At 33.2% G+C, this 12,001-nt stretch overlaps 1 protein-coding gene across 2 annotated transcripts in view; it reads right to left on the bottom strand.

Annotated features, from left to right (window-relative positions):
- Window positions 1-2,436, bottom strand: part of LOC101740875 (actin-histidine N-methyltransferase) — a 30,436-nt gene extending 28,000 nt beyond the window's left edge. The window contains exons 1-2 of one of the 2 annotated variants that reach the window (XM_004928245.4): window positions 1,954-2,436; window positions 681-902 (exon numbers count right to left, since the gene is read on the bottom strand). In XM_004928245.4, the coding sequence (XP_004928302.1) occupies window positions 681-902; window positions 1,954-2,257 (526 nt within the window). In that variant the 5' untranslated portion in view covers window positions 2,258-2,436. The remainder of the gene's footprint in view (window positions 1-680; window positions 903-1,953) is intronic. The other variant, XM_012692197.3, reaches the window with a different exon arrangement.
- Window positions 2,437-12,001: the final 9,565 nt, after the last annotated feature.

Raw genomic sequence — 12,001 nt, 5'->3', positions numbered from 1 at the left:
AAGTGATTACCGTTTTAACTATAAGTTACTCTATTGTCTACTTTAAACCTTAGCATTCGGCATGTTTTTGTACCACTACTTGCCAATATATCTACCTCATTTTCACGGTCAATGGGTATTTTGAGTGAGAAGAACTATACATGCTTGTGAATTTGTAGTTCAAGGACCTTTGGGGATACACTAAAATGTATTCTATACGGAATATCTAATTCTTTCGTGGCATCACACCATTCATCTAAATCATTCAGCGAATTTGTTGTCTCTTTGATAGTATAATTTCAGAAACACTACTTAAAGTGTGAGAATTATAATCAACATTGTCTGCTGCCTTATTTACATTTACTTACACTTGAAAATCAAATAGGTCTTCACTATCACTCAACTCTGAATTCTCATAATAATAGTTATATTTCTCCCTGTTGCTAACCATGAAAAAGGCCAAAAAATGGCTTAATTGTAACAGTACAGAGACTGAGCGTGTTTTAACTAGAGATATTGATTGCCAAGTCCGACGGTTTCATAGCATTAGGTGTAAAAACATTTGGCTCTGCAGCAGAGCTTACGGAGTTATATTACAGATGACAGATGCCCCGTAGTGACCAACCACAGCCAACAGAGAACTTAAGGTGTGTAAGGTAGGTCAACTGAAATATTGTTTTTTTTTAAATTAACCAAATTACCTGGGTTATTATTTTCAAGTAATAGGAATAGGGCTAAAGTAATATTTGGCATATTCTGTAAAAGAGGATCGACAGCAATAAATGCTGATAGTTCAGATTCTTTGGCATTTTTCTCTGTAATCATAACTTTGGATGGTATGGTTAAAATCAGAGATCCTTCAGTGAAATCTTTCAAAGCTTTAAGACCAAGATCATATCCTTTGAATTCCGCTATTTCAATCCCTGTAAATAACAAGATTTTTTTTAATGATTTCATAATATACTTATTTACTTTTTGATACTTTTGCAGAAATAAATATTGTTTAACTGAAATATGTATTTGAAATCTTTTAATAAATATTCAAACTATTACAACTACTACTTTAAATTCGAGTTATTCTAGGCAATATCTCATACTGTTTAGTACAGACATTTGTGCTTTAATGTATTATTTAAATTAAATTAAATCTACTTCCATAAATGATGTTGACTATCTACAAACAAAGTTTGCAATAGCTAAAAATATCATCATCAGCCTAGAGATAACCACTAAACCTACCTTAAAGCTCACAAGAATTACTAGTCCTGAATTTCCTAGCACTCAGCAGATTGCTGCGGCCTACATCTGGTCATCAATCCTACTAATGGCAGGCTAGCCTACTGAATTGTGAGTTACAATAATATTACATTATATTATACATTGTATGAGTTTTTGGCCGATTTTTGGAGATGGCAGACCTATTACAACAATCATTCTCAAATCATTAACAAATTCCCTAAGGTTGAGCTTGTGAGCTCAGTGAGCCAGAGGCTGGTAGCCTGGGCATCGCTAGAATGGCCCTCTAGGCACCAGCAAATAGGCAGGATCATAAAAAAAATTTTTTAAATGCAGACCTAAATCTTTAATTTTTTTAATGAAAAACCACTCTTTTTACTGATGATTCATAGTAACGAAGCAAAAGCCATTTAAAACTACTTCATTTCCTTTAAAAATTCAAAGGGTTATTAATTATATATTTAAAATATTCTATAAATTTCCTAATAATAATCAAAAAATTTAAAATTCTACGAAGTCAATTAAATTATATGTAATATTTATAATTTTAATCTTAACTAAGTATATTTTTACTGAAAATTTGCTATACTTTAATTGTTAAATTGTCAAAAACTTAGAACTGAGACAAAATTTGACCTTATGAAATAACCAATTGGATTGATGTACTGAAGTAGTGCTGAATGTTTGGTGTGTTATTATTGATTAATGTAAATGCTACATTGATTTAAAAATAGTTACCATCGAATTGGACACCGTTTTCTCTTAGCCACTGCAAATATTTATCAATGTGAGTTTGCCGAAGAGTTCGAGTATTTCTTAACTGCGTTCCTTCTATGTTAGTAATTTCATTCACTAATTTCTCGATTTCTAAATGATGTTCCCAACTTTTGCTTACGTTACCAGTCGCTTGAAATATACTGGTAAGTCTTAGCACTCTATCAACAAGAAAAGCTAATTCTTTTCTTTTCTGTAGGTATAATTTATTATTTTCCTTTCCAGTGGATTTCTTTTGGTTTTGTTTTGATTGCGATTTTCGTCCCATTATTTTAATTTATCTAATTAAGATTAAAGGAGAAAGCTACTGGCTTATGTGAAGGGAATTAGAAACGTGGAATTATTAAATAGCTAAAAATAGGTTTAAATGGAATAAAGTTTTGAAATCACTTTCATTGGAAAGTGTTGAGTTTAGTCAGATTACATGTCAAGTGTCAACTAAAGAATAATGTCAATGTCAAAAAATGATTTTTTTAAAAAGATTTTATGCTTTGATCTATTCTTAAATAATTTAGAATAAACATTTGTTATGGTCCAAATTTTTGTCTGTAACTTTTTAAAATATACTTGAGTTCAACAAACTATAAGTTGGAACTATATACTTGGAACTATATATACTAACAACTATAGTTGAAAATAACAATAAGTTTGTCTTCTACACGTTCCGGTCTACGCTGTTTTGTATTAATACTTATAGAAATGTATATGTGTATTAAGAAATTAAGTTAATTTGTATTAACAAAATTTATCTAAATGATTCAACTAAAGTTTGTCATACAGTCATAGTACAGTGTATCCATACTTACTCGGTGCTGGTAATCCGTTGGGGCTGGATCTATTTAGTATGAAGGAGATGATCTATAATTTCGAACTACAGATCTTCTACCCAACGTTAAAAAAGTTTGTTGGGAAGTGTGGAGTGGCATGTATCACATGACTAAGATAGATTTACCTACCGGGATTGTTTTTGTGAGAGTTTCCATCATACTACGATGTTCTATATATTAAACTAGCTGTTAGGATGTGTTCATCATGATACAGTCTACGTGTCTCTGAATCACCTTCAGTCGTTTGTGTATTTCTGAAATTAAAATAGAGTGAGAGTTTTAACACCTATCTACAAACACCAGTAACTTTCAAAAAAACACTTAATCTGATGTCAATTTTTTTACATGATAGTGGAAATCTTTCGTGAGCACGTATTACTCGTAGTTCGGAAATATTGGTAACAACCTCAGGATTTCAACTGCACCGCATCACTGGTTGCAAGTTTATTCAAAGACAATCGTTTCTAGTGGCCCGCCTTCTGTATGTTTTGCGAGTTGGCGGTGATTTTGAAGTCGTCGTGGTCTAAAGGATAAGAAGTCCGGTGCATTCGTATCGAGCGATGCACCGGCGTTCGAATCCCGCAGGCGGGTACCAATTTTTCTAATGAAATACGTACTTAACAAACGTTCACGATTGACTTCCACGGTGAAGGAATAACATCGTGTAATAAAAATCAAACCCGCAAAATTATAATTTGCGTAATTACTGGTGGTAGGACCTCTTGTGAGTCCGCACGGGTAGGTACCACCGCCCCGCCTATTTCTGCCGTGAAGCAGTAATGCGTTTCGGTTTGAAGGGTGGGGCAGCCGTTGTGACAATATCTGAGTTGAGACCTTAGAACTATATCTCAAGGTGTGTGGCGCATTTACGTTGTAGATGTCTATGGGCTCCAGTAACCACTTAACACCAGGTGGGCTGTAAGCTCGTCCGCACATATAAGCAATAAAAAAAAAGATTAAAATATTTGTTAGAATGATACTGAATGTGAGTTTGTCATATTCCATTTATTTATCTATGATTATAAATGTACGAGTATTAATCATCACAAGGTTTTATGAAATAATTTTTTTTTGTTAATGAAAAATCGTAAAGCATTTTTTATAGAATATATTTTTCTTGAATGTCACACCAGTTTCAGACATCGAGAATGAAAAGTTGTCTGGCAATGACAGTGGTGCAGCGTACACTTGGCAGCGACGCAGTTAATTCTCCGAAAAGTTATTTGAAACCGCCCTAGTTCTCAAAAGAATAGGGATTTCAATTAATTACGCTTATTTACATAAGTATGCTAGTTAAGAGGTTGAATGTTTATCTGAATCATTCAAACAATCGGTTGGACAACACAAGCAATTATATAATATTTTTATTTTTGTTAAACTAGGTAACAAAATACACAAAATACAACAAAATACTAAATAATAAATAAATAAAAATAATAAATAAAAATATAAAAAAATAAACAAAATACTCATTATTCGTTAGATCGTATTCCGTCAAAGAGAGCAGTATTCCTTCTATCAAATCTATTTAAATAAACGGCCGTTCGAAATAAATATTGGAACTTGGTATAATTTTAAATAATATATTATAACCTAATTACCAGTAGCCTCAAGAGGAGTTGTTGCCCCCATAAGTTGTTGCTAAAGATTTTTTAACACCGTTTGTAGGTATATCTTACAATAGGTAGGTACTCGGGAAATTATGTATTTACTTAAACCGGAAGATCCTTCGAAAGTTTGGTGGGACAGTATAAAGGAATCATACAAACGCTTTCTGGAAGAAAATTAAAGTCTTCAAGCTAAGATTGAGTTAATGGGGAACATTAATCTACATCAAAATACTAGGGTATACCTTTCTCTAGAATATGGTCTTACAAGAATAATTCTCTCGGCCATGCGCTTAAGCCTTGGGTTTTAGGTCTCAAGGTCAGCAATAGCCTATGATTTGGTAGGGATTTGGAGGGTAGGGCCGTGACCTCCTCCGTCTATCTCTGCTACTAAAAATAACAAAGAGTTTTTTTCTATTTAATGGTATTTATAGCAGAAAAAATGTGTAGGTATTACAATGCATCTTAAATCGTAATCAATAAATTTAAAAAAATAAGTCAAATGATGAAATCCGCATTGCTCTGTGTTTTTCAAATTCTCAGGCCAATTATTAAGCTAAACAAATATATTCCCAGGCTTGTTTTGAAAAACGCTATTAAGTGTATTTATGATCTATAATAACCTGATTAACCTTGACTTATTCATTTATTACGATTTCGATACTCGTATGTCAGTACAACATTAATTAATCATTCGACGTTTTATGGATTTATAGCTCTAGATAAGACTACACCCGGTTACCCGTAGGCAGTAGGCATAAACTTGGTCTTGATTAATGAATAAAACTAGTGTTCTTTATTCTCTCTCTCTCTCTCTTTGGTTCCTTATCGAAATGTCTCATTAACAAATAATATATCTAAACAAACCGTAATAATAAATATAATATTTGAAGAGTGGAAATGCCCGAATATTATCAAAATTAAAACAACACAGTATTAAAGACATTTCCGCGATAAATACCCAAATACACAGAGTCGACATAAATGCACGCGGTACGGCAAATTACCCTCTACCAGTAAAATCAAAAAAATTCAAATAAATTCATTTATTGAAACGACTCCAGTACCCCTTGTCCTACTTTTATAGTGCCATAGATAATATATTTAATATTTAAGACATAGAGTCAGAAACCTTCGCAAGACTTACCAAAGCTTGTGCCAAGTTGAAACTCAATCGATCGGATTTTCGGATAAAGATAGATAGATGTGAGCAAGCAGACAAATTTTGTTTTGAATTATGTTGTAATTGTTGTAATATGTTGTAATTGTATATTGTAATGAACAGGTTTGCAGCAATTTCTAAACTAGGCAGCATTAAGTTAGATTTGTATTTTATTAGAATATAGCGAAAGGTTATCAAAACTAAAGTAGGTAGGTATTGCAATGTTATTTAAATACACATTAAAAAACCAAAAAATAATGGTTACGAATCATCTTACTGTGATTTTAATTTTGTTATAGAAGTTGAAATGAGCGGAATTTCAAATCATTTACATTTTAACTCAATAAATATGTATTTCACACATGTTCCAGACTTCCTTAACGACTTCCAGGGTAAACGAGTAATAAACTGCAATCAAATCAAACCTATACAATTTTTCTATTTGCAGACTCGAATGAGTGATTATTGGGCAGATTAATACTAGATGCACGGAGGCCATACAGATAAATATCAACTCTATAGTTTAAGACACCAGATTGTGATCAAGCTAGCAGAATTGTGGTACCGACTCCATTAAATTATTTGCTGGAAATGATACATAATTTTTTTTTTTATTTTCTTCTTCATTCGTTCCCTAATTGCTGAGGAATATGACTCCATTGATAAAGTTTGTTTGTCGTCCCTGGAATCGATTTCTGATACCGGTATATTGCAAATGTGTGTTCCGATATCTCATGTATCTATGGCTTAGAATATCGTCCTATTTGTGTACAATACGTAAATTATGTAATTCCGCAATAAATATTTAAATAAACGTAATATTTAAATTATGACGCATTAGTAGATATTGTAATTTTGAACGATAATATACATATATTTTTTATTTTAGTGTCTAGTTTAATATTAGTCATACTTATTTGCCTACATCCTCCTTTTTGAGAGCAAAAAATTAAGAATAGACTTAAGCATCATTGAGATAATTATGTCATGTTACATGTTTTATAAATTGTTTTGTTGAGGCTACCATTCATATTATTTCGTATACCGTCTTGTTTCAATGTTTATATGAAGCTTATATGAAACCACCAAAGTATAGCCTATTTTTGGTTGAATGGCGAAACAGATGTTGTATCCAATACAATGGATACTTAAATATTTGCTGTATGTTGGCAGCATTAGCGCTCTGGTGTAAATAAATAAATTGGCGCTTTTTTTCCTACCTATGCTGATAGACTTGAGAGGCTATATCAGCCTTAGGTACCCTAGCGTGTAGGTGAGCTGTCGAGGTTCCAACCGGAGGTTTTGCTAACACTGGCCCTAGCAAGAGCAGTTCTTCGCAGAATCTACGGCGTTGCCGACCTGGTGAGGTCGGAAACGCGACCCACTGAGAAGATTCGGCGAGAAACTCAGAGGACTTTTGGCACTAAGGTCTTTCGCTACTGCTAACCACATACATCTGGATCTTCAGCTATTTTATCATTTTTTTAAGCGAAATGTAAGATCATAATGTTTTAGAATATTTTTAAACAAAATACAACACTACATTACATTATAATTTTTTGCAGTTTGTTAAATTTTTTATTCTATTATTTATATTGAAAATTACCAAAATTTTGCCGCGTGCAATACCTGGTACCATAAATATTTATGGTAAAACGCGGTGAAACAAATTCAGGTTTTACTAAAGTACTAGGGGCTAGTAAAAATGCCTTACAGCAAATCGCGTACCTACATAACGGACAATAAATGACAAATAGTATTGAAACTAATTAGTCAAATCGAACAGCACACGGCATCAAAATGCCATTTGAATTCCAAAGAGACACGCCTTTCATTAGGAAGTCTATGTCAATAAAACTGTTAATCAAAGCGCATATGCTTTTTTCTACAAATCACATAATTTTTTGACTTAAAAATTCCTAGAAATTTAATTCAATTAGTTCCCGGATTCACATTCTTTAAATTAGCTATGTTCAAGGTTTTAGAAATTTCACAAAGGTGCCCTTTCTATTGGATACGCAGGAGTGTAATGTAGATTTTTGGATTACCACAATAACGAAATTAGATCTTCATGATCATTAGACAGTAAAAAGCGACTATAGTCTTAATATATGTAACTATACTTGAGACCTTAGAACTTATACCTTAACCTTAGATCTTGAATAAAAAAAAATCAAAGTCTGTTGCTTCGTTAAAAAAATGCGATTGCTTATAAATTGAAACTTGGAAAACGATGCCGCAAAGCTATTTACAATGAAAACGAGCACATAGGCTAGAAGTTTCTCCAACTTGTCTAACGTCTACGCGTTCTTGATTGCGAATTCTATTATAGGCAATGAGCTCACCAAGCATGGAATACATTATTGACGCGTGAACTTTATTCAAAAGCTTTGCTAGAAATGTTTAAGGCTGTAAGGTGCCTCAACGCCTTTAATTTACATAGTGTTGTTTTCAATTAAGCGCAATGTTCACGTTATCGGGCTGTTATTATCTAAGCAAATTGACTTTCAGGTACATATTTGTTCGCTTGCGCACTAGCCGAGGTCTTGCTAATGAATTTTAAACGCCTTAAATATTTAATGTACTGGATTAAGAATATTGCACGGATAAGATGCTTTTGTTTACGCGGTATACCGAATTATCTACACAATTTATTTGTTATTAAAGAATAAAAGCGGCTTTCATAGTTCCACTGCTTAATCTTATATTTGGTTACTACGTATTATGAATACATATATGTATTAGCGCTTAGCATATATTTGCTTTCTTCGTGATTACAGAACATGAAACAGATTTTTACCAATTTTTTTTAAGCTTTTGCATAGCTTTTGAAAAGCAAAACATTCACTGTCCCCTTCATAAGCTAGACCACGCGAGAGAGACGGGCAGGCTTTTCATGATGCGAAGGCAGTGCGACGTTACGTCGCGCGCTTATTCACAAACACTACACAAGCGCAACGGGTGAATGTGTTGAACGCAAGCTACATGGTAGGCGGAGTCGGGGGTGTTAGGTTTTATTTTCGTTACGGAATTCCTTGATTCGGTCGCCGCGCTCAAAGCCCGCGATAATAGCTATGCAATAGCTTAAAACAAAGATAACCAAATAAGGTTCCGCGGCATTGACGTGTTCGATGTCTGTGCGCTCCGGTGACCGCTTAACACAAGGTTAACAATAAAAAAATATATATTTGTAAATCTGGTAAATTTGGTAAATCGATCCAGCGGAGGGCTGCTAAAGCACAAGCTAGAATTATAACACAAACTTAGATTAAATCCGAAAAAAAGTACTTCTAATTGTCCTATAATAAACACAAAACTAATTATTAGCTAAGATAAGATAAAGATCAGGAGGAAATCAATCAAGTCTGTTTACCAAGATTTGTGGATCTTCGAAATTAGCAAACTAAAACCATCTAAATAACATCTTAATAATTAGATTTTCACCTAAAGTTAGTAGAGAAAGAATTTCAATTAAAATACAGTAACGGAAAATTAGAATGTACATATATCTATATATTTCAACACGAATAATTTAGAAGAGAAATAAATGCTTCCGAAAACATTACGGATAGAAAATTACTACAATAACTTTTTAAATTATGCAATTGATCCGAAAAAGATATAAAAATGCATTGAAATGAATGTCGTCGTGGTCTAATTACTAGTGGTAGGGCGTGTTGAGAGCCCGCACGAGTAAGTTATATCGTCCTATCTATTTCTGGCGTGAAGCAGTAATACGCTTCAGTTTGAAGGGTGGAGAGCCGTTGTACTACCAGAACTCATGTCTCAAGGTGGATCGCAGCATTTACGTTATTGATGTCTATGGGCTCCGATAACCACTTAACACCGGGTTTTTTTTTTTTATTGCCTTTTTGAATATGATTTTTATTCTATTATTTTATAATTTTATGCACACCAAAACAGATGTAAAGGAATGTCTACAAGCTTTACCAATTAAATTTAAAGTTTTTTAGCAATCCCCTAGTAAAGAATAGAATGGGATGTACGTAAAATGTCATGTAAAAATTGTATGTAAAAATGTAATGTTTGTAAAAATTGTATTATATGCGGGAAGGTGATAAACCAAATGAAACAATTTAGTGAATATTAAATATGTACACAAGATACATTGGGACAAATAAACATTGTACTCTATACGAGCTTCTGTAACCACGTAAAACTTGTCCACCCATCTTTGCAGCTGATAAATAAATAAAAATGTACAATATGTTATAAATTTAAGTGACAGGAATAGTTTCTTCGTCGGTCTCTTGAAAGTTAGAAGAGCTAGGACATAGTAGGAAGATAAGAATTCCACAAGCGTATAGATTAATTTGTGAATGTGCTTGTGTATAATTACAATACCTAATAAATAATTTTTCTAATGAAATACGTACTCAACTAATGTTCACGGTGAAGGAATAACATCGTGTAATAAAAATGAAACCCGCAAAATTATAATTTGCGTAATTACTGGTGGTAGGATCTCTTGTGAGTCCGCGCGGGTGCGTACCACCACCCTGCCTATTTCTGTCGTGAGCAGTAATGCGTTTCGGTTTGAATGGTTAGGCAGCCGTTGTAACTATATGTGAGACCTTAGAACTTATATCTCAAGGTGGGTGGCGCATTTACGTTGTGAATGTCTATGGGCTCCAGTAACCACTTAACACCAGGTGGGCTGTGAGCTCGTCCACACATCTAAGCAATATAAAAAAAAAAAAAAAACCTCTCAGATGCGTAGTCGTTATTAAGTCACTCTGTAGCGACATCACACCTGTGACGTTTCGCACGAATGTATGACGCGTATGATTGCGGTTTCGATGAAGTGATGCATAACAAAATATCGATGTCGAGCTTAAGTTATTTTGAAAAGTGTCGAAAATATTCCATCAATTCTGTTCTTTTGAATATATTGTTCGTTTACGGTTTTACGTAGTTCAGATACAGGCACAGATTATACATACAGATAATTTGCGATAAAACTAATTGTTAAGTTTAGTACGTATTAAACAAAAAAAAGTCAAATATATTAAATAACTGGGATAATAAATTAAAATTGGTTGTCCTAGTGATTTTGTACATTTTTAATCACATTTTTTTACGTTAAAATGGCAGTTCATCATATACAAAATAATTTCTGTAAAATAAATTTATGTATTATTGTAATACGTATGTTCTATAAACAAATTATATGAGGAATTGGAGATAGACTAGGATATTTGTAACATTACCGAATATTGCTATGGATCGAAATTTAAATTCAAAAATTCAAATATTTAGTCTTCGATCAATAATAGTACTATTGATCGAAGTATTTAGTAGTCGGTTTTCTGAGATAACAGATCTCAAGGTTCATATCAGTCAACTATTTGGTTGCTACTTGCCAGTCCATGCGATTTAAGGTACACGGATCTAGGTTGATGTCATATTGAAATAGATTTTTTATTCAATAAATATGAATAGACGGAAGTAGGATTAACTGTTTATCACTTGTAAATAGTTTTTCGACGGTATTGCTAATACGCGTAATTAGCACGTGTCGATAAAATTTCCGGATCCCATCTCTACTAATATGTGTAAGCAGATCGTCGAATCAATTACGAATGATTACATCACCGAAGGATTGAGTCACGGTCACGATCTGTCCGATGCTTAGTCCTTCTCTCGTGTGGGTTGGGTTGGTTTTAGTCATCGCACGATACCGGCTAAGTCACCATCGACCGCAGCACTCTAAGCAATCATTTTGTTAACGGCCTCTGACGTTTATGATGATAAATAATTTACATTCTATTGTAATGCACTGGATGCAGCGAACTCATTTCGTCTATCATATTTGTATGTCACAGCTGATGACTTGAGCTTATGCAATATTTTTGGAATCGATTTATTTTGGATCGTTTGATGACGTAATAGAAACAAGATGCATGAAAATTAAATATTTAACAGAAAAATCTTTTGTCCATTCAATCATCGTTTTTTTGCTGCCTTAGACCTTAATTTGGTCATTGCAGCCTAAGGAGAAAATAATGTGGTTGCTTTAGCACAAATATGAGACAAAAATCGCGGTGCTGTACGATTGGAATTCTCGTTATGGAAGAAGCATTATTTACTTAATAATCTATAATGAAATGTGTAATCTATCTGGTTCTTAATTTCTGATCAAGTTAAATTAAAAAAGGTAAATAAATGTGTTTTGCTTAAACCGAATTATTGTTTCTTATAAATTAGGCACATAAAATTGACACGAGTTACCAATGACCTCACCGATTATTACATCGAAAACTCTTATCGTTTTTATAATTAATAACTACTTTTTCAATGATATTGTAAGTCCATATCTCGGAACAGTCACAATTTGAAATTGTTTTTTTTTTCTTGCTTTGATGGGTGGACGAGCTCACCGCCCACCTGGTGTT

This window comes from Bombyx mori, chromosome 18, assembly GCF_030269925.1.
Source record: "Bombyx mori chromosome 18, ASM3026992v2".
Classification (NCBI taxonomy): domain Eukaryota; kingdom Metazoa; phylum Arthropoda; class Insecta; order Lepidoptera; family Bombycidae; genus Bombyx; species Bombyx mori.
The sequence above is the reverse complement of the archived record's forward strand: the minus strand, read 5'-3'. Positions and strand labels throughout refer to the sequence as shown.